Source organism: Candoia aspera, chromosome 1 (assembly GCF_035149785.1).
Source record: "Candoia aspera isolate rCanAsp1 chromosome 1, rCanAsp1.hap2, whole genome shotgun sequence".
NCBI lineage: Eukaryota > Metazoa > Chordata > Lepidosauria > Squamata > Boidae > Candoia > Candoia aspera.
Window position 1 is genome coordinate 204,838,014 of NC_086153.1, and position 27,576 is coordinate 204,865,589.

At 37.7% G+C, this 27,576-nt stretch overlaps 1 protein-coding gene across 1 annotated transcript in view; it reads right to left on the bottom strand.

The window, feature by feature from the left end:
* Nucleotides 1–23,358, bottom strand: part of KIF5C (kinesin family member 5C) — an 83,393-nt gene extending 60,035 nt beyond the window's left edge. The window contains exons 1-2 of the mRNA XM_063318378.1: nucleotides 22,742–23,358; nucleotides 4,727–4,817 (exon numbers count right to left, since the gene is read on the bottom strand). Coding sequence (XP_063174448.1) covers nucleotides 4,727–4,817; nucleotides 22,742–22,867 — 217 coding nt within the window. The 5' untranslated portion in view covers nucleotides 22,868–23,358. The remainder of the gene's footprint in view (nucleotides 1–4,726; nucleotides 4,818–22,741) is intronic.
* Nucleotides 23,359–27,576: the final 4,218 nt, after the last annotated feature.

A 27,576-nucleotide genomic window follows, 5' to 3' on the forward strand; every position in this document is an offset into this window, starting at 1 on the left:
GGGCAGCTGTATTCTAGATATTTGTGCTTTACAGAAGCTCACCCATTTTAAATGCTGATCTACAATTCATAAATCTATGCTGAGTTTTACATTTACCCTTCTGCTGAATTGGTTTAATTATAAATAACAAAATAATATCCCAAATTATTCTTACCTATTTCTGAAAAGGCAATGAACTGTCTGGTAGTAAGATATACTACTTTGTATTTAAATTACTGAGAAATGCAATTCAGTATGATGTTCATTATATCTAAACACCTTAGGACATTTTAAAATCCAAATATAAATAAACAAAAATGCATTCTAGGCATATTAAAGCAAAACAGTTTTGCCAGTCTGCTAGATATTTTGATTCACAAGCTGTTAGTATCTTTACCAAAATAAAATATGTTCACTATTCCACTTTCTGCATAAATTGACTAATAGGTGTGTTTTACAAAACCAGTGATAGTTTGGGGATAACTGTTACACTTATTAAATAATGATTTAGTGTACTTAAATGCAAGATTTCTTCTACTCATGGAGCTGTCCAAAGAAATGGTGCTGAATCTCCCAAGCTAAAATGCATTGAAGGGACATGCTTTAGGATCTTAGATTATTTCTCATTTTCAGCAGAGCTTCTTCATTCATTCATAGAGACATACAGCACACAGACAGGCATATTCTTACTCTGTGTAAATGTAATTGCTCTAAGTACCATCTCATGGTAACACACGCCCAGTTTATGGAAGACTCATAGTTAAGAATGTTGCTACATCCTATTGTAGCAAAATTTGAGTTAAAAACACAATGATTTGAATTAAATACACAATGGTTTGAGTTAATTACACAATACCATTTACACAGTATTATGCAATAATACTGCTCGTATTATGCAATAATACTGCTCCAGCTTACAAACAAATTCACCTTAAGGACAGACCTTGGGAAAGGAACTCATTCTTAAACTGGGGACTACCCTGTAGGAGGGAACAGGATGAAATACAACCTATGGCACTACCCCTGCTGAGCAATGATCCTCTGAGGTTAGCAAGATTATTTTCTGCTCATTCCACAATCATGGGATGACAGACAGACAGAATAGCAATAGTTTGTACAGAGATGTTGAACTAACAACTTTTCAAATTCTGGGCTTTGATCTTCAAAACTCTTCCAAGCTACAGCCAAATTGAAATGTTTAATGTGACAAAGAAATAAAATTATCCAATATTTGGAGATTAATCACATTGGTTTAAATAAACTAATAGCTTTTCAATTTAATTGATTAGTCTTCGTTCTGGTCTCACCCATTTTTCCTGATCCTATAACCTAGTTGGATTACAGCTCCTGGCATTCTCTTCAGCCATATACAGCCCTTAAGCTCCAAAAGGTTAGGCATCCAAAGCAGGAGAAAGATAGGTGGTAATGTTGAGAAGAAACTGGTCATCTGTCAAAAGTTTTCTAACCAACTGCTCCTTTTTTCAAGAACAACCATCACTGTCTCCTGTTCAGGACCAGGCCAACTTTTACAAAGCAAAGTATATTGCCTCATGTTTCTATAGAGCACTGCAGGTACAGTTTAAGGAATTTGGAAGCTCAGTCCAGCACCAGGTTTGGATCCCCCGCTCCCCAAAAACCACAGCCCTGGATTAACATTGCAGATGCATAATTTTGTGAAATATTTAAACTTATGAATTCAAAATTACATGCCCATTAACCTGAATGAAACATTAAAAATGTTTCTAGAAGAAACATCATGGATACAAAAATCACCATGTAGTAAAATCCTGCTTAGGAGATCACCCCACCAGCCTGATCTACTCCTATATACAATCCTGTTGGTCCCATCTACTCACTGACTAACACGAAGCTGTGACAGCCTCCTCTGGAGCAACTAATTACAATTTAATTTCTTTTTTTCTTTTTTAGTTCTATGAAAGATTATATCCTATACAGGAAGATATAGCTAATGAACAGACATTTTTTAATCTGCTCTTCTAGAAATTTTAGATGTACAGTCAGTTAAGTTGGCTGCACTCCTAACATTTCAGAAAATCTATTATACTACTAATATGATTAAATCTCTGGACCAGATAAAATAACCATGGTATAGAAAAGTTCAAGGAAATATAGTTCCTATCCTTTCAAAGATATTTCAGGTATATTATGAAAATGCCATCATTTTCATAATATACCTTCATGTGTTATTGTCCAATAACTCTCTTAAATGTTGATGCTAAGGTTTTAATAGCTACATTGAGGAGAGGTTTACATAAGATACTGTCTTTAATGTACATAGAATATTGACACTATGGGAAAAATAGTTTAAAAATAGCTAATGTGGGGGGACATAAGCTCATAAGGGGATCATTATTATTAAGTAATTATACTTCTAAAACTGTTGATATTTTACCAAAGGAATACAATTTACCTACAAAGGCTGACTGGCAATATATACAGTTCAAACATATTATATATACTGTATTGTCACAATAACTCTGCAGCCTCTAAAAGTCCTATAACATTTGAGTGTATTGGAGAAGGCCCTTACTGAAACTAAACAATTTTCAAAAATAAAAAATAAATTTGAACAAGAGACAGAAAAGAGAATTAGAGTATCCTATATTGTCCAATCAGTGGCTTCAGGCTTTAAGGAATCTTCTTCAGATATAAAAGCTCATTTAGTTTACAAAAAATCTTTGTAATGCAATGTCATTCTAAGGTTTTTAGTGCTCTGTCATCCTGATCTTTCCTCCTACAAATGTAGCCAACATAGTTATTTGGACATTAGGAGGAATGAAAGAAATACTTGCAGTCTGAGAACTGAGAAAAAGAAAGCAAACAATTGTCCCGGTACTTTCGTGATATGAAGATTAATATTCCAAACTGCATGTCAATAAGATAATACTATAGGTGTAACTTTAAACGGGCATTACCATTACTGAACAAAATGACCGTCTCTATAATGAGCATAACTTTTAAAATTGTCACTGGATTCACACCAATACCACAAGAATGGACCCAAAATTATTCTTGGGGAAAAAAGGGAAAGGCTATTAACTGAATTCTCTTAAGTTTTCAAGCAGTTCTGAAAAATCACAGATGTAAATCTTACATCTGAACAAATTAAACCTTGTAAAGATACTAAATGCCAGGAGTATTTAGCAATGATTAATACTTTCAAATGTCTCATCTTACCAGAAATTTTAAAAGTCACTCATATCAGAATCATAGCCATTACACAAATACTAATGCTTGCTTATTTGAAATAATGTAGAGAGACAAATACTCCTGTAAAGAACCTTATTTTGCACCTTGAGGGAGAAGAAATACTTTCTTCTCAGTGAAGTGCACTGATAGAGCTCACCAATTTTGTGCTAATTACTTGATGGATGACAATTAGAATCAAATGACTATTTTTAATCAGTCGACTTAATAAACCATTCACATCAGAATAGATAGCTATCTAAAAAAGGGTGATCTAAATTATGGGCTATACATTGGTTGCATTCTAACCTTATTACATTCACTGAATTGAATTCTAATTCACAAAGGGAAAGTTTTACTCCCAGAATTTTTTTTTCTCTGATTGGAAATGGTCCCTCCTGGCTGCAATTCTCTTCTGGTGAAGTGAAGCACCTTTCATTCACAGGACAGAGCTATGAAAAATGTAGAAAAATGTTTTCTCCTCTACCACACATCCACCAACACTGGCAGGGCAAGCTACTGTATATAAAACAGGGAGCAAACCGCACACTCACTTGCACTGATGATGTTATGCAAGCATAATGTCTGCAAGCAAACAACCAAGCTCAGAGAGCACCAAGGACTCCAAGTTCCACCCTGAGCTACAGATATTCTCTATTAGAACTATGAAAAATGTTTCACATCTGCAGTATAAGTAGCTAAGGGATAAAACTATAAACAGCATAATGGAGAACTTAAAGTAAATCACTTTAAATGGAGAGCTTTAACCAATTGTCTCAATAGCTGCATTTAATGCACAATATACTGCTTCAATTATTCTATGAACACTATCACACAAAATATTATTGTTAATTATATGAATTAAAGAAGATGACAAAAAAGTAATCCCTGTAATTAACAGAAGGCTCAGAGACATCCAGTAAGATTAAAACAAATTTAAGATATTCAGCCATGCAACTCCATGGCCTTAAGTACTACTGCAATCTCACAGGAGGATCAACATGAGAGAATCCTGGTTTTATGAAAATTAACTGGCATTCTCCAGAACACGGCCCTTACTTGAGGTCTTATGCCCAAGGTAGATAATAGCAAGCAAAACAAATGATGGTTTAACTCAGCTTTTTAAAGCGAACACCCTGATGAAAACCAGCATGCTCATCCATTTATTCTGTGCAAATAGTCACTTACATTGCCTGCTTCTGATCTTTTGAATTGGAGGTGTTCAGGGGCTGGACGTGATATCAGAAAGGAATGTCAATATTCAAATTATTTTCATGACTTTTCATTTCTTTTATCCTCCCACAAAGAAAGAAGAGGCTCATCAATCCTTGTTAACACCCATGAGCTTCCAGAGGATTCTAGATTTCATTTTAAAAAATATTTATATAAATTTATATACTCACCTATCAGGGGCAACAAAAAAGTAGCAAGCCATTCGCACAATCTGCCCATCCCTTTTACATGGGCTTACTACACAATCCCTACTTCTGCTCAGCACCAACTTCTCTAGCTCAAAAACATTTATTAAAAAACCTCTTACCTTTAACGATTTGCTTGGCACAGGCATTATAAACTTGTTCCTGGGATGTATTGGGAGGTAGTACTCTATCAAAAACATAGGGTTTCCCTTGCTGAAATGAAAAAAATAGGCATTTTCAGAAAAAAAATCAAAAGCACGATTTAAAATTCAATAAACATCCATATGAAACAAACATATACTCAGTGGTGGATTACAGATTACTAAGATATATACTAAAGATGACTAACAGTACATGTCACTTTTATGAAATATGTAGCAGTTAGTGAATATTATTTGGAATTCATCTTTTCTAGCAACTTATCAGACTCAGCACTGTATACAACAAACATCAGAGAGCGATAAGCAGAAACATTGATACTGCTTTTCAAATGACCTTGCCCCTACTTTCTAAACCTAAATTTGAAGAAGTGGCTTGATCAAAATATTAAAAATCTCTTTTGTACAGTTCCAATTTTCCACTGACATCTATTTAAGGTTCTTCTCAAGAGCTGATGCACAGTTGTAAAAAATGGGAGGGTGCATTAAGTCATATGATCATATTTGGTCATGTCCAGTTTTGGTTCCTTTTTGGAAGAATATTGTATATAAGTATATGTCTGGGTAAAAGTTTTTAAGTTAAAGATGTCAATGTTGCTTTAAATTATATTCCAAAATTGTAGAATCTGACAATTTTTGAGAAATATTGGTTAACAGCCGTGATAATTGAGAGATACTATTGCCCCAGATTATCAAAGACTGGATTCAAGAAATGTGTAATTTATCCATTTTTGAAAAGCCTATTTTTTTCTACTGATCAAAAAAATGACACAATTTGTTTCCCTTTGGTATAGATTTCATAATATTTTACAAGAACGGAAAAATATGTATGTACAATTTGATACATTGTTATTACATGATTAAATGAATATGTAATACACTTGGGTGATTAATATTAGTTTTGTGTGTTCATTGTTAGGGTTTTTAATGTTTAATTTCTGTTTTTCTCTCTTTTTTCAAGTGTTAGCAATTCCAAATCCAGTAAGATTAAATTAAATTCCTATTACTCCCTGAAATGATTTAAAAATCCCTTTCCCATTGAGCAAAAAGCTCCAAGCAAAATGTAACTCAATCTAATATTATTCTAATATTGTTCAATTTCAAAAAGAAGTTAGGGTCAGCTTTTGTGGGAGTGAACAACATCCTATCATACTGTTTCAGAGATAATGTTATGGACAAAAAATTAAGCAATTAAACAGCTAAGAACATGTCAGAAAAAAGCTAAATGTGGACAGGTTTTCCAAACCAAGCAATAAATTCCAAAAAAGGAAAAGCAGATATTTAAGAGAAGGCAAGACAAAACATTTGCAATCAATCCAACTCGCAAGGCCCCATTGGTCTCTCAGCAAAGCCATCAGTTAATTCGGAGGACACACAAGGAACCAGACTGTTCAGTGCTCAGAAGCAAACAGTCTGCTATTTGGGTAATCCATAGAAAAGTATTCAGAATGTGATGATACCTGTCACATTTTAAATTCATCAGTCTCCAGCAGCTGCCAGGAATAAGACTCACTTATTCCCAAACATGCTGCTGAGCCTGTTACAGCTATACTTAATGTAGACTGGGTTGATATTCACATTAAGCAATGATTTGTTTATTTATAGTTCGCTGAATAAATCATAATTGTCCGCATTCATGCCAGACATTAAGTCAAAACTGAACAAGCCCTATTATGGATTAAGGTAATGTCAAAAGCAGCCTTTAATGGAACCAATTTTGGTAGAATATATTGGTTCCATCAAAGGATATTTCTGTCAGTTCTATGGTAACTACAAATGCTACCTTTAACTTCATCTCTGCTTAGCAGGAATCTCAAGGCACATTCAACACTTAGCTAGTCTTAATTTAATCCCCCCTCAAACGCTACACAAAAAAGGCCAAAAATTAAAGATTACAGAGCGAACTTCCGTGAAAGAGAACTGTACTCATTCTTCCATTTACATCTGCACTCTATCATTTTGATTTCTCTTTTAAGAATGGTATAAAACTGTCAACTACTTAACATAAAATTCTGATAAAGTGCTAGCAAAAATGTGTGCAACAGCAACATTCAAAGGCAGCATTTTTCCATAATACTTACTCTAAAACTGTTGAGCACTACTGTATTTTATTTTTTTGAGAACAAAAGGGATATTATTAACTATAAATTACCCTTTTTATCAAAATAGTTTATAATTTACAATACACAGTACTGAGAAACTGAAAACACATCCTGGTAGAAGAGAATGGAAAGCCACTATTTTTTTTAATTTACTAAGAGAACTTCCATACTCCTGCAATCAGAGCACTGTATATTAATATTGTTAAAAAAAATTCCTCTTCCACTACAAGAGTAACCAACTCATCAACCCAACACATATAAAAGGTGGTAGCCCAAAATTAACACCTGAGAAGTGTTTAGAGTTTTTAAAAAATGTACTATACAATACAAAGAGCCAACTATTTTTTAAATAGTTTAAGAAAACTCATTACATAGTCAGCATACATACAAAAAATTACTGGAGATACATTCATGTTCTTTTGTCTTCTTACTATTCCCCAATAATAGTATTACTGTTACTTATTGCTCTTATAATTGTGACAGAGGGCCACACTGAGAAACACTTTAATATGAAGTGTTGTATTCATATATATGAAGGTCCAACAACAGGAAAAAAAACTTGCAATTTTTGATGTGTGTAAATGCATCATTTTGTAAATGCTTTGTTCATCTTTTTTATCTGGAAAGTTCCAGTACAGTCACCTCCATTCCCTCCGGCTTTAAAAGGCATTTTAAACTGCATTTATTTCAGTTAATACATCCTTGATTTTAAAATAGATTTCTCCCCTGGATAATTTTCTCTTTTCCTTATAATTCTTCCACTATAAGAATCTGAGTAGTTTTTTTTAAATAAAACCTAAGTTTGCTTTGACTTGGAACCTTTAATTGAAAATAGATAGCCAGCGTGTAGCGCATCTCCTTGGTCAAGGCAGTTCTTGGAACAGAGAAGTAACATCAGTACTCAAACTAGGAATTATAGGTGGGAAATAAATATGAAGACTACGTATATGAAATTTCTCTTCTTTTTCCTCACCCTCTTTCTTCCTTTGTTTTTTTCCATCGCAATAAGTTATTCTGAAGGCCCATGCATGAAAGTATGAAGAAAGTTACTGAAGAAATGTAAATGAGTACAGATTTTATCATAAGAATTTTTTTAGAAAGAATGGTGGTCTACTAAGAGCACTTGAGCTTTTGAATTGTGAGATAGTGGGGTTTGAGCACTAAAGCTCATTGTGTCTCAGGAATACAGGAAGCTGCCTTACGCTTGACAGATCATTGGTTCTTCTATCTCTGAGTTTTTCAACCGGGATTCCAACAGGGATTGAACTTCAGATTCTTTCCTTGGAATTTTGAAGCAGTCATTGAAAGCATGTATTGTGCTGAGGCTAGAATGGCAGTGGCAAATCCTTTCAATATTGTTGCCAATAAAACTATGTGGATATATCCACTAATTCATCAGGAACCAAGCTGACTTGGACATTTCACCTTTATAGTTTGTTTTAATCAAGATTTGCTGAATTAGCTGCAATGACTACATGCATATATTGTGCTAAAATATGCATGATGTACAAGCACATTAGATTCACAGAGTACATTAAGCCAAAACCAAAGAAACCACATTATGGCTTTGTACAATATGTGAATTCAGTCATTAGGACTAGGTTCAAACTGTTATTTAGTCATTAGCTTTTTAAGTAAATGTTAGCCTTGTTAATGAGGCTAGTTAGGCTTCAGCTTTGTACTATGGATGAACCCTGCTATGATGATTCTTAAACTATGGTTTATGCTTAGAGTTATATATGAACCAAGTCTACTATGGTTTTTCAACAAACTTTGGTTTTGCTTGATACGGGAACACAGTTCTTAGTCTAACCTATTCTACCAGACTGTTTTTGAGAATACTAAAGGATGGAGAGTCATCGACTCTGCCTTATGATCAGCAGAAGAAAGATGAAATATGCTAATTAAGAAACTAACTAAAGCTCTGAACTAAGTTAAAGATTGCTTCCTGAATTAAGTAGGTCAGTTGCTGTGCGGAAAAACATCATGTTAACCTTTCATGTTATTCAAGATGACTGATGCTGTAAAGATAAAACATAATTCCTCAAGCAGTTTTCACCAGGGTAATGGCATCAGTTGTTAAGCCACACTCAAGTCTCTTTCAGGGTTTTCACATATTAGGTTATTGTTAAAACTGTGTCACTCTTAGACACAGTCCCCCTCCCAGGAGGCTGTGATGAGCTGAAAAAATCCACTTAATGGATGCTTACACACCACTCTGCAAATGCAAATTATAAGAATTTCATAATCATAACTTGCTATCTACCACTCCCTCTTCTTTTCCTCAAGGCTAGGATAAAGGACAAAAAGCAAATACATTAAACAAAAGCCATATTATAACCAGCTATAGTTGCTACCAGCAATCTTTTACTGTGATTCATCGTTAGTGTGTAAAATTACATCTCAAGAAACATGTTTTTGACAGAAATGTATGAAAATGTATTTGTCAGATTTTATCTGCTACAATAAAGCATCACTTAAAAGGCTTGTCTCTAAAAAGAAATACTACTGAAAGAAGAAGAAGATCATTCCACCACCTGTAGAGCAGCCCCCACTATATTGCCTATATTATTAATGCTCCACCATCAGTGAAGGGTAGGAACTTTTGTATCATATGTCAAAACATCCTTGCCAGGCCATCAAATGTAGAAACAATTTAATTCCAACTCTTGTGGAAGATCCAACTGTAATAAATTAATCTGTTTTCTTTATCTTTTAATTTTCACTGCCAGGGTGGGAAATCTTTTTATTTATTTATTTAGCATTCAGCAGGAGGGACAATTATTTATTTAATTTACAGGATGTCCAACTGCCAAATGACTCTATAGAAAAGACTTTTCAGCAACAACAGGAGCATCTGTAGCAACACAAGAGGTAGACTGGTGTGCAGGCTTGGCATGTATCTTCCAACTCAGGACCAAACAGGTCAGAGAACACTCCATGCCTAGTCTGACAAACATGGAAGAATTCTCATCACATGTATTCTGGGGATGGAAACATTGGTGGGAATGGCAGGGATGGATGTGCGCAAAGGCGTCAGAAAGCCATAGCGTGGATGGAGTTTGGGATGGTGTAGAGCAATGTTTCTCAACCTTGGCAACTTTCAGATACGTGGACTTCAACTCCTAGAATTCCCCAGCCAACATGACGTCCATGTATCTTAAAGTTGCCAAGGTTGAGAAACACTGGTGTAGAGGAAAAGAACTTTCAGGAGAGCCTGAGTTACTGAACCACAACACAGCTTAGCTTCTTAAAACACAATCTATGCTTATCCAAATTAATATTTTGGTTGTAACTGATTATTTAGATGTTATTTCTAGCTTGGGCTTAAGAGTTTTGGCACAGTTCCAACAGAATGCACAGGGGGAAGCACAACAAAGACTGTGTTGTGTGTAGCACCACCACATCCATGTTCCTATTTCTGATTCAGACATGTTATTAGGTATGCTGTACAAAACTATTAAACTCTTATTCCCTTTTTCAAGTAATCAAATAGCAGAATTATAGCAAGGGGTTGACAACTTTCTAGTAGCTCTTGGAGTCTGATTGACCAGTCCTGTTTTAGGCCAAAGTAACTACATGGAGGCATAATTTAGACAAGATGCACCATGTAATTTGTTAAATATATACACTGTAGGTTTATTTAATACAGGTAGTCCTCACTCAACGACCGTTCATTTAACGATGGTCTGAAATTAACGACGGCCTCAGGAAAAGTGCTTTACGACCTGTATTCACACTTACAAACATTGCAAACCATCGCACCACCCCCATGGTCACATGATCACAATTCAGGAACTTGGCAGCTCGCTTGCATTTATGACCAGTTGCAGCATCCTGTGATCACGTGATCCCGATTTGTGACCTTTTTTGCTGGTTTCTGGCAAAAAAACATCAGTTGGGGAAGCTGGATTCATTTAAGGACTGTGTCATTTGCTTAATGACCATTGTAAAAATGATCGTAAAATCAGGTCCAGTCACATTGTGACTCACTTAATGATTACACTGTTTAACAATCCATTTTCCAGTCCCTATTGTCGTCATTAAGTGACGACTAACTGCAGGGAAAGTTACATATTTCTCAAAACATTTACCAGAGGCTGCTGGGAACAAAAAAGCTTCTTAGCAGTCTCCAACAGGGTATTATTTCTGTTTCTTCTCACAATGATGAATTATTATTTCATTCCACACTTCTGTGGAAGTTTCTCTTGCTGTTTCTTATTATATCCAAGCCTAAGTACAAACCTTCACCTGTGAGAAGAGGAATCTTCTCAAATGCACAGGTTTGGACTCATTACAAAGCTGTTCTCTTAGACTCCCTGTGTTCCAGAATAAAAGAAATCTTCCAACACCTCCCTGAAGTCCTCTGCATATTCTAGGAGACACTGGGTGAAAGAAGCAAGGTTTAGAATTAAAATAAGTAGTGAGGACAAATGGAAAGTACTTTAAAAAGTCAAAATTTGTAAGCCAATGGTCAGTTTAATACAGTGATGTGTGGATATGACAAGTATAAATATTTTTTACCTAAATAGTAGAATACACAAACATAGATACACACTCCTCTGTTCCAAAACTTGTATATGAATAGACGGGGAATGCTCTTCACGACATGTCGCTTTCATGCAATGAACTCTTTTTTATGGTTTTAGATCAAAGCCATTGTTTACATTTTAATCTTGCATTGTGTGAACCCAAACCTTTTAGGGCATAGGACCCAGAGTGGCAGACCTGCAGCCTGCAGCATTTTGCGCATAGCATATAATTAGGGGAGAAAGGCCATTGCCAGGACACAGAGTTTGCTATTTTATGTGTTTCTTTACCAATAACAGGAAGATCAGAATTGACCTCACATCTTCTATTCTTCAATAATCGATCACAGAAAGCTTAAGTTTAGAAGCATGATTGATTCAGTTATGAATAATGTAGATGTCTTCTTTCTATAATCCATGGTTATGTGATTTCACTTATGTAGTAGCTTTTTTCCCTCACTGTAGCAAGCCCTGTCTATTATATGCTTTTTGCTTAAAAGATTTATTTTTCATCTGCCTCCCTCCTATTGTGCTTGGACTTCATGTTCTTTTTTCAAGACCACATCGACTATTGTTTAAACTCATTGATTTATTTTGTTAGTTCTTCCCATTTTATTCTAATTCCAACCACTGAGATTCACTCTTCCCTCCTGCTATGTCATTTTCAGCCTTCAGCCAGTTGTCTCATTTAGGGGGAAAAAAATCAATATTCTAAATAGGGAGAAAGCAGCAGCAACCCATCTGAGAGGCACAAAGCACTGTCAGCACCAGCTAAATACTGAGCCAGTATCTGAACTGAAAAAAAGCAAAAAATAAAAACCCTAGTCAGTAGGGTTGCTTTGCAAGAGAAAGCAATCATCATCTCCATCGTCATCCATTTATAAAACTAGAGCTAGTAAACTTCCAAATTCATTTTAAAATGTAAATTTGGCACAACCCAAACCTTTAATCTATATTCACATCACTTTATGTATTTCTTAAATATGCAAGCTTTTGACAGTGATCATGCCCTGTGCCAAGACCAGGGATATCGGTCTGGAAAATGATTAAAACCTTCTCCCCCATATCCCATGGGGTGTCTTCTATTATCCAGTCTTGACGGTCTCACAAAAGCTAGCAGTCAACTGAATTTTGTTATCTGTGATTTAAAATACTTACAGCTGTATTAACAATTTGTGAACATGTTCACAAATTTTTTTTAAAAAACTTTTTTCTTTTTGGCTTATTACAACGAACACTTCACAAGCTGTATTTGTGTACTTAAAATAATTTCTGTAACTAAATATTAAGTGGAGGATCATTTTCATTTTATTAGGAATGAAAAGTAACGCTTCCTAATCAACTTTTAGGAACACTGCTTTCTTTACTACTTCCCAAATTAGTCACCTTGTATAGCCCAACCATCTCACAGTAGTGACTCTGGATGGCAGACAGGAATTAAAACGAGCAATAATTAGAAGAACAATCCAAAGCTAATATTGCAATCCAATATTGTCAAACTGTATTTATTTTTATTTGTTTAAGTTTATGAAGATATGTTAGAGTTCTCATTTGGAAGAAGTTTTTGAATTGCGTTATAACATTGCCCCTTTAAACAGGAGTTGACTCTTACTGTATCCAGGGGAGTCTACATTCTACAGTTGCAGTCCCGTTTATGAGGAACCTCTAATGGTGTTTAATTTGAAAACTGCACTTCTATAATTTTTCAGAGAAGACACTTTTAAAAAGTCTTCAAAAAGCCTTCGAATTCAACTGCTATAGTTGGTAGTCCCAGCATAAATTGTATAACTCTAGCAACAGATTCTCTCATGCTTGCTCTCTATCCATCTACATCTTTATTCATCAATTACAATCAGCAGCTTACCAGCAACTTTTACCAAAGGACATTGACTAATGCATCAATGCATCATGAAGAGGAAATACTTATACGTAAGATGGGGTTGGACAACCTTTTAGGCATGAAGGACAACAGGGAGGGCCAGGCTGTAGACTGAGAGGCTATATACTGTATGTGGCTATATATATATATACAGCCTCCTCCAGAAGGCAACTGAGAAGATGCACAAGGCAATGCATCCTCATGTGCTTTCTTAATTAGGCCAGACACTTTGTCACTAAAACTACAGCATTGCCATTACAAGTACACATAGGACATTTTTAGATGATCCTTCAGTACATTACTTTTAAAAGGTCAATTAAAATAAAAACTTGATATTTTTCAAGGGATATGAAGATAGAGGAAAGGCTTAAGGATTTAGAGTTTACTTCTTAAAACCAAACCATCAATGGTTTTATTTTTAATCCTAAATAAATGTAAGCTATACTTTGTACTGGTACAGAAAGTCTGTTTATTTCAATAGGAGTATTGAAGCTGGATTTAACTTCCCATTATAGTGGGATAGCAAAGGGGTGAATCTTGAGACCAAATTTCAAGGCTACCAAAATTACCACTGAAAGAGTAGTATGTGATAGGGATGAGCCTGGATCTATCAAGGCAACATAACTCACCACAGCCCAGCATCTTTTTTCCCCCTTCTTATTTCTGAAAACATTGTAAAATCAGTACATTCAGCAAGGTATGCACATAGCTACAGAAATTTACCCCATTATTTGGGTACGTACTACTCTCTAAAAAGAGCCAGTTTGGTATAGCGGTTAAGGCATCAGGCTAGAAACCAGGAGACCATGAGCTCTAGGTCCACCTTAGGCACAAAACCAGCTGGGTGACCTTGGGCCAGTCACTTTCTCTCAGCCCTAGGAAGCAGGCAATGGCAAACCACATCTAAAAACCCTTGCCAAGAAAACTGCAGGGGCTAGTCCAGGCAATCGCCAGGAGTCAAAAACTGACTGGAAGGCTCAGACACTCTCTTTAAAAAAAAAGTAAAAAATGCTTATTCCTAAGGAACTATGTTACTCTATCTTTTCTTGTAACCATAGTGGTGCATGCCACATCTGTTGCACAGAAGCAGCTTCAAAGCATAGAATGCTGTCTGTGAAAGAAGAAGAGAAATATTATAAGCATGTTTCACAATTGAAGTTAAACATATGGAGTCTTTGGTGCTCTCTAAGCCTTGTTGTTTTCTTGCAGACATTTCATTGCCAGACTAGGCAACATCTTCAGTGCAAAAAGGGAGTGGGCCTTGCTCTCAGTTTATATACCATGGCTTGCCCTGCTTGGTGGGGGTGTTGTTCTCTCCTTGGGAGTTCCTTGATTGGGCTGTTGTTTGCTGCTTGGTTGATTGACTGAGTTAATAGTTCCTTGATTAGGGTGTATTGTGCTGTTTGATGGTTCATCTGGTGTTAATCCTAGTGTTGATTTTTGCATATCTGGGTGTTCATTGCTGTCAAGGGAGTGTACTGGTCTTTTGGCTTTTCCATTGTCTCTTTTGAATGGTATGTAATTTTATTTATCTATTTATCCAATTTGTCCCCGCCCATCTCCTCCCTTCGGGGGACTCTGTTGTTTACCTCTGTGTGTCTGTTGATGGCTGCTTTGTCTGAGTGCAGGCTTCCAGGAATTCTCTGGCGTTTTGGGACTTGGCTTGGTTTAGGGTGCTCACAGTTTCCCAGTCGAAACTGTTAAACATACATGACCAGCTAATGAAAGGCCCTGTAATGTAAATCCAGACCTAAAATTGCTTAGCTATACCAGTGTGTATTACTAGCAAGTGTTCATGTTGGCTGGAGCATACCTTCTGTTTTCTCATGCAGACAAGACTTGTCATAGTGATACAAGCCCCCTGGAGTGCATTTTTTTCATTGTGTCTACACCTGACCTACTAACAACAACTGTAGGGCTGAAGAGAACTAAAAAATTTATAGTTCTTAACCAAGATATAAAATACACCCTCTGGTAGGTTATGTACTGTTGGTCCAATCTCTGGAACACTGCAGAGGGATAATATACTAAAGGAAAGTACTGCAGAGACTTTTCTTTAAAACACTGCCCAAAACACTGCCCAAATTTTCCACTTTCCTTTTGGTCTGAAAGGGATTATGCAATCAAGGAAAACTGTTGCCTCAATTCCAGGATCAAGGCCCAGCACATTGTAGCACAGCACTGGACAAAAGCGGACTTTTGTTGTGGAACTGTAACACCCCTGTACATACATCAAGTTATTGTCTGCTGTACTAACTTCAGCAGACAATAACTGCAGAAGTTATTGTCTGCTGTACTAACAAGGGAATCTTTCCCTGAACAATGCAATATTAGGTAAGTAAAGCATATTCTATTACAATTATGACAAGGGCATTTCATATAAATTTTGCAAAAGAGAATGCTTAACTTGCCTGTAAAAATAAAATGCTGAAGGAATTAGAAGAAAGAGAATCCTAATGCAGCATTCATAGATATATAGCGTTAAGAGAAAATCTCTGTTTTTAATAGTGATTTTGTTAATAAGGGAGACAAGGAATGCCTAGACTGGGGTTTTATAACAGCTGAACTCCAACATATCTGGAGGATACCAAATTTGGGAAGACTGTATAAATAGCCAACATCAGATAGATGCATTATAGAGTTCCAAAATACAGGTGGCCCTTGCTTAAAGACCACTCGTTCAGTGACTGTTTTGAACTTATGACAGCACTGAACAAGTGTTACTTAGACTGGTCCTTGAAGTTCCAGCCATTGCAGCATTCCTGCGGTCATGTAATCGCAATCTGGAGGGTTGGTGACCAGCTCGCAGTTATGACATCGCAGCATCCTGTGATCACCATTTGTGACCTTCACTGCTGGCTTCTGATAAGCAAAGTCAACAGGGAAGCTGGCAGGAGGTCGCAAATGGTGACCATATGACATTGTGCTTAACAACGGCAACTAGAAGTGCTGGATTGTGCCGTCACACAATCAGGTGACATCGCACTTTACAACCATGTCACTCAGCAAGGGAAATTCCATTCCCTATTGCATAGTTAACCAAGGACTATCTGTATTTGCCTTAATTTTGTGCCATCTTATTGAGATATATTACCCAAAGACATCCTACAGGCTCCTGTTAAATCCTGAGAATCTCACACACGTACTCAAGACCAATTCTAGCCTTCATCAAATGTGCTATGGCTTTGGTTATATGAAGCTTTAATAGTTGCAAGACGCATCTAAAAATGTGTATTATAATTTGCTATTACTTAGAATCACAGAATGTTAAGATTGCAAGGGACCTTGGAGATCACCTAGTCTTTGCTCAGTGCACTGCTGCAGCAATAATACTACATCTTCTGAGTTATTAGAAATCATTGCTTCTTGATTATCTAATTGGGTAAATTAATGTCAGGTCAATATTAATGCTAGGACAAATAGAGATCAGTCTGATATGAGAACAGGAAAAGAGATCACTTTCAACGCAAGGAAATCTAATAACTTTTCTGGTCTTTTCCTTTTTGCTCTTATGCATGTTTCACAAAGCAAAGAAGCATGCAAATCCCAAAGGCAGCTTAAAAAGCCAGGAAAGCAAGACATGGCACACAACTATTTGAATGCACAATTTCCAAATGAGTAGCTGGTGCAGCAAAAACATCAAAGTCTTGTGCACCTTAAAGCTGAATAAATATTATGTACATTCAATGGCATCAATACATTTTGTGACTATCTCCTACCTACAGGTAGTTTTGTGTGAGAGTCAGTTCTTGCGTGGTCAAGGGAAAACCACCACTGTCCACTGCCAAAAGAGAGAGGAATGAAGACCATGCCACCCATTCAAAAGAAAGGGCTGTCCAGTCCATTGCATGGCTAAGGCAGGAGGAAGAGATGTAGAAATATTAACTTTGATTTCACTATAAATAGGACTTGTTTCTGATACAAAAGAATTCCAGGGATTGCTGTGTAATGGCCTCTTTGCTTTTCTACAGTAAATTATTTAACAGAAGTTCCTGGATTATTGTGTGCTTGCTTAATTGGTTACAGCCCAGCTGTGCCAAGGAAAGTCTAATGCCATGACCATCTCCCACAGTTACATTGCATTTCCTCAGACCGCTACTTTTTTATTCTCTTCTGTCCACAATAACTATGCATTTAAGGAGACAGAGTCTACACCATAAGAGATTTGTTAGTTTTTAATGTGTTTGCGTAAATATGCAGGTTTTTAAGCTTGGATTTCATATTATAAAATGTATTTCTTACTAATTCAAAATACTTTTCTCTCTCTCCAAGATTGCTTCCAAATATGTAAAATTATTTATTTTGTAAAGCCAATGACGTAAAAGTACAATGTTTCAACATACAACGTTTTACATTTCCATCTTGCATGGGTGCCCTTCCAAAGCTTAAATTATGAAATTCACAATTGTGGTAAAAATATGGTAAATCCACCAAAATTCCAAACCATGCTAACAGCAGCAGCAAAATCAGACCAAGAATCAAAGTAAGGTGCAGCAGTGTAATTATATATTCCAAACAATATATACTGTTATCACTCATCCATATATAGACCAATCCAATATATGCTTATTTGAATTATCATGAGATATAGCCTTATAGTGTAACCCTATATATGTATATTCAGAAGTCTCATTAGATTCAGTGGGAGTTCTTAGTCTGCAATATTGGATATTCCAAGATAATTAGTGGATACAATGAGAGCAGTCTTATTGGGAATTCCTTTTTTTGCATCTGCTGTACCATAAAACAAAACAAAACGTTACAAAAACCAGAGATATTTGAAAGTATAGATTGTATCCAGAGTATTTACATTTAGTTTTCTAAGTTTAAAACAATGACTACTCTCAAAAGAGGTATGTTCATGTACTTCCCTTTAATGTGTTAAAACTTAAAATGTTAGTATGTCTGTTGCTCAATTGGATGTTTAATGAGAAACTACAAGTGCTCCTGTGATCAGTTTCTCCAATGACAACAGCAGTTAGGAATCACAACATAATTCTAAAACTTAGTAATTCTAAAATACTGTATTCTAAGGCAAAACCAAATGCAACTTAAAAAGTAAAGACTTCCTCAAGTTGAGCTCAATCTTAGTGACTTCATGGACACATCCAGGGGGTTTTCTTGGCAAGAGTATAAAAGTAGCTTGCTATTACCTTCTTCCAGGATATTTGTATGAATTTTCAGTCTAGCCTACAGATGGTGTCCCATTCAACCAATCCTGCTTAGCTTTTTTACTGTCAGCTAATGTTGGTTAGGTGTTGCCAGAATAACATAGTGCCAAACTAATTTCACAACTGGTGGACATATAACACAAAATGAAACCAGTTTCCAATGAAGCAGTTAATCAACAATTACTCACAAGCTTGAGTTAAAAGAGCAATCTATGCAAGTTTATTTCAAACATGGCTCATTAGCGCAGAATCTTATGATCTCACAACCACTGTTCGATGATCGAAGGTAAATAGTATAAAGGTCTACCTCCATTTTAATGCTGTTGATAAGCAAGGAATAAGTCACTGTTAGGTCAATATTGAGGGAGCTTTCTAGGTTTCATTTTTGTCTTAGACTCTTTAACATGCAGTTTACAGGACTATCTCAGTAAGTATTCCAGTGTTTATTACAAAATATAAAAGAAATGGAGCCTCAACACAAGAGGGTTCAGATAACCACACAGACTTTCTTTTCCTTTAGCAATTGATACAATCTTTAAAAAAAAAGCCTTGGTCATTTACTGGAACTGACTGGAAGCTTTTAATTTCTACAGTTTAGCACCTAATTCCCCCCAACACAAATTGCCACAAAATAATGGTATGAAAAGCAACCATGTGGCGAGAATTCAGAATAATTATACAGTTCTATAAGAAAAAAAAGATAATTATATATAAACAGGAAGTAGATTAAGCAGGCAAGGGCGTAGTTACATCTTTAACTGGAGGTAGCCGCAAGTGAAATGTAATGCCAGAGAAAGAAGAGACATCAATAAATGGTAGATAAAGATGCAGGGATGATAACTGGGACAGAAAAGGAGCCAAATATAAATGACACGTTCCTAGATACAGCATGACAAGTGTGCCTGGAAAGCTAGAAGCAGTAATGTGGCTAAAACAAACAGTGCAAAAAAAAAATGCAAACACTAGTATCTATTCCATGAAGAGGAGGAAATAAATTCTTTTATCCCAGAGAAGTTGAACGTAAGAGAGGAAGAAATGGCAGACTGAAGACAGTCCTGTGAAAAGTAGAGCTGATGACCACAGCAAAGAATGAAGAGCTGGTGAGCACACCGGCTCTTCAGAACCTCTCTGGACAAGGAGAAGATGGGAGATCACCTACATGTGCTCCAAACAGTTATTCCTCACACGGAACGGCGACACAGCAGTCCTCGGTGGGTTTTGAGCACTGGGAGACAACGGGAATAGCCACCTTGCTTGCAACCATGGTTGGTGCCTTTTAAAGGTCACTAAGTTTGCAAACTTCCTTTTCTAATCAAGTTTGGAAATTGCTTGTTAACTATTTTTAAGCCATTAGAGATCTTTGGATCAACAAGTCTGAAAATGCCAGATGAGCTTTCTTTCAATCCTTAATGAAAGAAAATTATCATAAGTTTAAGAATTCAAAAAAATTGAAATAAACAGCAAAAAGCTAAACAATACTTTGATCCTAGAAAGTTAGAAATGGAGTAAGGGTCCAGATAAATTTGGCTTAAGATTTTGGAATGAATTATGAAGAAGCCTTCCTGTGAGAAATAGATTTGTTTGGACTTCTACAAGACAAAGTAAAGGTAAGTAATTTTAAAAATTGGACACTAGAGGGAACTAAAGATTTTAGTTAAAGGAAAAAGATATACCTGATTAACAGCTAATTAACTGGGAGGTATAAAATTATGCAAAACATTATTACATTGAAAATACTGAAGGACACTTTTGAAAAATGGAATCAGAAGTTAGTACCAATAATGTCAATAGTGATGTTTGCTTCTATGGACAGACTGTGTCCAAAAGATGTTATGGAAGAAATGGCATGAGGAACAAGTTTTATTTGACAAGACAGAGATGGCATCAAAAGTGGATCTACAAATGACAGGTTACAAGAAGGACATGGAAAAGGATGTCTCACGAGATACAAAAGAAACTAGTTGATGTTTTAAAAATCAAAAGGGAAATACAAATAATAAATCAAGAGAGTGACCTGAATAATTTAGATAGATAAATTTATCTTCCATTCATTTCTTTAATCCCTTGTTAAAACTGTCTAAACTGGCAGCTGTCAGCACATGTAAAGGCAGTTTAATTATATCTTGTATAAAGAAATGCTTCAGTTATTAGTCCAATTCCCCAAATTTATAACTACGGTGAATGTCTTCAGATTCTACTTTGGGAGACGAGGACATTTTTTTTCCTTTTATTTAAATCAGCCCTGGGTTTCTGAATAAGAGTTTGCCAGTGGTTACAACAAAACTCTATAAGCGTGATAGGCACAGCCATTACTTTTAGCAGTCTCTGAATGAGAAGACTTTTGATGCCCTTGAAAGAACATTTTAAAACTATTCCTCACTATACCATTGTGGTTTACTGTAAGTCTACAATGTTGCTTTGGAATGAGAGGTTAAATATTGGATACAAATTCCACATTACTGATGGTTGAAGAAAAAGCAAACTGCATCCAGGTTAAAATGAAGTTGTGAAACACTGGCTGTGAAACCAATCTAAGGACTCTCTAGTATATACTGTAATACATTAAAAGAGCTCTCATTTTCTTATGCACATATACCTATGCATTACTAGGAACACAGGTAAGCTATCTTTCCAAAAAAGTAGGGTTTCCATTACTAACCATCCCATTTCAAACTTGAGGGGAGACTTATAGTTATTAATTTGTAGCAGCACATTAAGCCTTCATACAACAAGAAGGAAGCCCAAATTTCCCTATTGGGAGTCAATTCTAAAAAACAAAATTAAAAATCAAAACTACACTCCTCCAGCATACTTCAGACAAATTAACACCATTAGCCAAAGCTAATATTAATACAAATTATATAAGATGATAAAGTAAAACTTTCCTTAAGAGAAGGCAATTCTCCATTCATTATGAAGCAACAAAAGGAAATGAACATAGCAGACAACTAAAGACTATCACTGGATAGAATATATACATTCTGCTATCATCTGCAGAGACTGCAGCTTGGCAAGCTTTTAATTGAAGTCAGTGCTGATCAAACACAAGCCACCAGATCAAGCTGAAATGGCAGAGGGGTGGATAGGAAGGTGAGAAAAAGAGAATTATTCTACCTCTGTAATTTGCTTAGCAATTTCTTGCCACCTGCCAATCCATCAAATACGTCAGGGAACAAGCAAATGAGCATGCCCAGTGATCCAGATGACATCAGCTTGATCAATGCTCAGGATTGGAAGACTGCAGTAGCAATGAGGGAAGGCAGATGAAAGAGTCGATTGAGGCTGACTCCATTGAGTTCCCCACCATTGCTTTTGCTGCAGTTATGAAAACAGGAAACTCAGCCAACCAGGACATTTCAAGGAAGGTTCCCCCTGCAGAGACATCCAAATCAGGCAGGTGTAGAATATTTCATAATGTGACACTTTGCTAATATGTTAGCATTAACACTGTTGTCTACCAATGCAACCCAATGCATGTCTACTCATAAGTATGCTTTATAGAGTTCAGTGAAACCCATTCTGGCCTTTATTGAAACAATAATTCAATAAAGCATGCCAAGGAAATTAACATAAGAAACTTGCATTTCATGTTATACTTCCCCCCACTGATACCTATCTCTATCCAGCAACTGAGGATAATACTTGTGTGTCTCCCAGTGTGGTTTCTAGACTACAATACTTGTGCCACAATAAAGATTATTCTTTACACCACATGACTCTTTGTTGTGTCTCTCATCCTATGCTCACACCAAAACAAGGAAACTTTGCACACACAGGGAACACTGAAGTTATTTAATATTACACCCCAAACTGATTTGTTTAGATCACATGTGAAATAAACCTCTTTTTAGCCTAAGCTTTTCATTTCTCCTATGGCAAAGAGGAAGAATTCTTTTCCTCTGCCAGTTCAACCCCATCTCCAAGTTTGAGGGGGGCAGGGGGCCCATGCAAAGCAGAGAGTCCCCCCCCCCCGTCTCAATTTCCCAACCTTGTCTTAGCCAAATTTGGAGCTCAAGGTGAAAGGAGCCTTGGAGAACTTCCAACCGGCACACACACACACACCCTATAGCAGCTAATGTTGGGAACAATGGACGGAGGAAAGAGTACAATGCGGTGCAACGGCACGCCATTCTGGGGGCCCAGAGTAACACTAAAGGGACGGGGAAGATAAATTTGCCAGGTCTCTCGCTAGCATTTCCGAAAAAAAAGAGTTCCGAGTCGAGCAAAGAAAGACAACCTAACTATCCCGCTGAAGAAAATGAAATGAAATGAAACGAGAAGGCGGCAAGGAGACTTACCCCAACCACGACCGTGTCCTCTCCTTTGAATTTGGGAATGAATTTGTCCCCGCGAAGGATCTCCGCCTCGTTGAGGGGTCGGAACCGGCACATCACTTTGATGCTGCATTCGGCTGGGTCCGCCATCTCGATGGGAAGCGGGGCGGATCGGAGTCGCCGAACCGATGGCGCGTGGCTGGTTGGGCGAGGCGGCGGCGGCGGAGACCCTTCCCACCTTTGGGGGGAAAAACACCTTTGGGGGGTGGGCGGTAGCTATTTTAGCGGCGGCAGGTCATGGGCCAAAGAAGGGAGCCGAGCCCAGTCAGAGGAGAAGGCGGCGGCGGCGCCGAGGCATTCCCGGCTCCTCACGACCCCCAGGCTCGGCGGAGGGCGAGAGAGTCTCCGGACGAGAGCAAGCTCTTGCGCAAAAAGAGTGGGGGGAGGCCGCGGCCCCGGCGCTTCAGCTGGCTCGCCCAGAGCCCTGCCGCTGCTTCGAAGCTTTCGGGATTGCCAGATGAAGCCAGGTTTTATTTATCTGCCCCTCAAGCCTCTCCAGAGCGCCTCGTTAGTGCGGCAGACTCTTCTGCTGTTGCCGCCACCATCCTGCATCTCTCCCCCTTCGCTCGTTTTCCCCATCCCCAGGGCTTTGTGACTTCACTGCATTACATCAACTCTGCCCCAGCTCACTGGCTTGAGGGGAGAAATTACTGGCGCATCCTGGGAGCTGTAGTTCTGGAAACGCCAGGTAGGGACTTGGGAAAAAAGGGAGGGGTGACGAGACGGGGGAGGCTGGCGTTTGCAGCAGCGCATCTTGTTGGGGATTGGAAACGTTTGTTTATGGATGCTGCACGAAAATGGGCTTAATGCAGTGTTCCTCAGCCGTGGCAGCTTGAAGATGTGTGGACTTCAACTCCCAGAATTCCCCAGCCAGCATGGCTGGCAGGGAATTCTGGGAGTTGAAGTCCACACATCTCCAAGCTGCCACACTTGAACACTGGCTTAATGTATGAGTAGAAACACAGTGAGAGTCAAATAGCCCAGTACAGTTTGTTCTTAGATCTAGCCAATATGGCACCATGGGCAGAGCGTTCCAGGTAGCCCCTTCTTTGGGACCTGGTGCTTTCCCATATTGTTTTTTTTAAAGGTAGTTTTTATTTTAAAAAATAAATAAATTAGAAGCAGGTGTGCTGCACTACAAGTTAGCCTCTAACTTTTTTATTTACCAAAACTGTGTCTTTCCAGAGATGTTCTTAGAAAATAAAAATAGTATGTGACTATGTTCCAATGCTTTGTTTGGAAATGGGCTCCCCAATACAGCTGAAAGGTAACACTAAACTGGGTTAATGAGGAACTTATCTTGTAGTAATAAGATGTTTTATGACTTGGTACACTTAACTATGGTGCCCATTCTTTTTTTTTTCTTTTTTCTTCCTTCCTTCCTTCCTTCCTCCCTTGCGTGCCTTCAAGTTAGTGTTCAGTGTTGACTCCTGGTGATTTCAGACATGGTTTGCCCTTGCCTGCTCCTTCCTAGGGCTGAGGGAGAGCGACTGGCCCAAGGTCACCCAGCTGGCTTTGTGCCTCAGGTGGGACTAGAACTCCCGGTCTCCCAGTTTCTAGCCTGATGCCTTAACCACTGAACCAAACTGGCTCATGGTGGCCATTACCAAGGGTTAATTTAACCATGGTTTACTTAACTTACCCAATTATCCAGGCTTGCACAACACACTGAATCATCAGTTAACCATAAGACTGGATTTGCACAGTATTAAAAGCAGAAATGTGGTTGGCTAGCTTAGAATTCAGTTTGCTGCTCCTATGTAACTCCAGTGACTAAATCCCAGGAAAGGCGGCATAAAGGTGAAGTCATCCTCTTTTAGTTTTCTTGGTAGTCTTACATAAGTGGATTGCCATGGTCTTCTTCCAAGTTTTCTGGATTTCTCAGAATTAGCCAACAGCCCTTGAATTTCCATCCAGTCTCCCATCCAAATACTAACTAAGCTGACCCAGTTTAGCTTCTATGATCCACTGAAGTTGGCCACCTCCTAAGGCAGATAATCTACAGGACTGGCTGAGTTCACACATTGTGTTAAGCCATACATTATGTTTACACAACATACTGAAACAAATCACAAACCAAAGCATCAGTGTCATCCATGTGGGTTGTAAGGGTTTGTTTGTTTTTTTGCTTCGTATGTTGGGTGAAGCTAGCAAATTGTGATATATTGTTAACTATAGTAAAACAAACCAGAACTTAGAAGCTTAGGTTAGGTACACACAAGCCACTAAGGCAGGTCGTTGACAATTTTGGCAGATAAAAAGGTGTGAAGATTAAGTGGTTTCCAAATTTGCCACTGGGTTACTTAACTTTCTCTGGGAGATCTGTTTCATCTGAAACTGGAAAAGGATTACTTTGAGATTAATGTCCCTTGTAGCCTCTGGACACCAAGATGGTAGACTGGATGAGATATGAAATGGAGTTGCTCCAGTATACCATATCTGCTTCTTTCTCTTTGACACTCCATCACATGGGGAGAAAATTGGGAGAGCAAAAGCTTGCTCTAAGCTCCCACTGCATTTGCTCCAGTTCCAGAAAAGTCACTATGATGTCTAGCCGTTCAAAGGTGCTTGGGATGATACCCAAGATGACCACATCTTACCAAATGGGGTTGAACTCTGTTTGCAGGCTTGCCTGACTGGAATTCTGGGCAAACAGGTCTGTCTATGCCAGCCACAGCTACTCATATCATGTGAACGTACCTCTGAAATGTCTTCCTTGAATAAGTTGGAAAACAAAGTTGGCTTGTGTTGCATTTGGAAAAAGTTTTCTCAATAACCTGTTATAAAATATATGACACCATCAGTCACAAACTAGCTAACCACATTTTAGCATGCTATGTTGTCTGAATCCAGCCTGTGTGGTTAGTTTGTTTCAATATGTCATACAAACTCAGAAAATTGGGTTAAACTATAATTCATAGTTATGCTTGTTTTATCTGGTGTAAGTTATAGTTCAACAAGCTTGCAAACTAGAACTTACAGCATTACGTCTATGATAAAAATATAAAAACGTAACAGTAAGAAAACAGTAATTTCAAATTAATTTTTATCCCCTTATCTCATTGTGTATTCATTTTTTATAGTGCAAACTTTTACTAATTTATTCATAATATGGGGGCATTGGAATCAGTGGAGTTTTCTGTTAGGAAAGTGAGTACTGGGTGGCCATCAACATATAATGCAAATTCTCTAAAGTAGGTACTTATTTCTTTAGAGAGAAAATGTTTTCAGACTTCTTAAAACTCTAAACTGAATGAATAAATATTGAGAAATAATAAAAGCAATTTATTGTGCAATGTATCAAGAGTGTTTATTGTTGATAGCATACACTTTTCAATATCATTATCTTCTTGTTTTTTAAAATATCATACTGTGGTAACACAGGTAGTAAAGGTAAAATCTGCTCCTGCATCTCTATCATGCCATTTCTTCCTCCTGACTTTGAACTGAAATCTAGTTTAGTAGGCTATGTTTCAGGTATGCAGTCCTAGGCTTACTTAGCTATGAGCTAGCGCCATTGAACTCCATAGGCTTTACTTTTAAATAGCTGTTGATAGGACTGAATTCTGACACTTTCATTTCTCTGGCTTGATCTTTTGCTCAGCTTTTAACTGCTGCCAATTTAAAAACAGATTAAATTAATGTGCTTTCCTCCTCTTGAATTTGTTTTGGTTTTGATGGGGATAGACAAAGTTTTGGAATTAAGGATCTATTTTGAATCCCCTTGTTACAATCCAACATTCACAGATTTCCTTGAAGGCAAAGCTTGCTGTGTTCAATGAAGCTTCTTCCTAGATAGGTGTCATGATCACCATTGCGATGCTTGTGACATCGCAACGGCTCGCATGACACTGCAGGGAAATGGGTACCGGGCGGACTAAGGGAAAAGGCAACTAGCTAACAAAAGAGAGCAACAGGTGCTGGCAACAAAGTATCAACTCTAGCCGGAGGCACGGAAGAGAGAGATACAATGTTGCAAAGAAGGTAATTGACAAGACCAGACCACGAGGCGCGCCCGAGCTGTCAAAGAGATTACGAACCTGATCGCCCGGCAATGAACCATCACCGGCCGGGAAAACAGTCAAGGAAACGCCCGGAGCACAGGAGGGGCTCCACGACCCCTCACCTACCGGCAACGGAACCGACGGGGCTCGGGGTGCACCCAGAGTAAGAAGGGGTGGAGCGCTGACCGGTGCGGGCTATTTAAATCCCGTTCCGGCGCACTCCACTCACTCTCAGCTTTTCTAAAAGGCATGCACTCTGTTCTATCAATAAAGCCAGAACCTAAGCCCATGCTAGTGTCTGTGTCTTTACTGGTTAGCAGGCAGAGCCTGACAATAAGCTATTAGTGAACTATTAGTGTCAGATGACACATTAATTCGTAGTTAGCTGAATTAACCTAATTGCTTGGGTTCCCACTGTTGGTATTTCAGGTTGTTGTGTAAGGAGCAATTCACAGAGAAGTTACTATGGTAACAAATCACTTTGGCAGAGTCAGAAGATCAGACTTAATTGTCCTCAGGTTGGGGTGTGAAAAGGATGACCATATAAGAAAAAGCTGCTGTTTGGGGAACTTGCTACAAGTAGTTTCAGTTTTGTTTTTGCAGTCTCTCTTCCAATCCAGCTGAGCTCATGTGCATGAGCTTGTAAATATGTTTATGTAAGAAGCTTTTGAGCCTGTCCAGGTTCCTGGATATGGGAACTGTTCGTTTTATGCTTTTTATATATACACTTATTTTTATAGAAATGCCTGGTGTGTGTTTTTTCTGATCTCTTGGGCCAAACTCTCTCCAGCACTC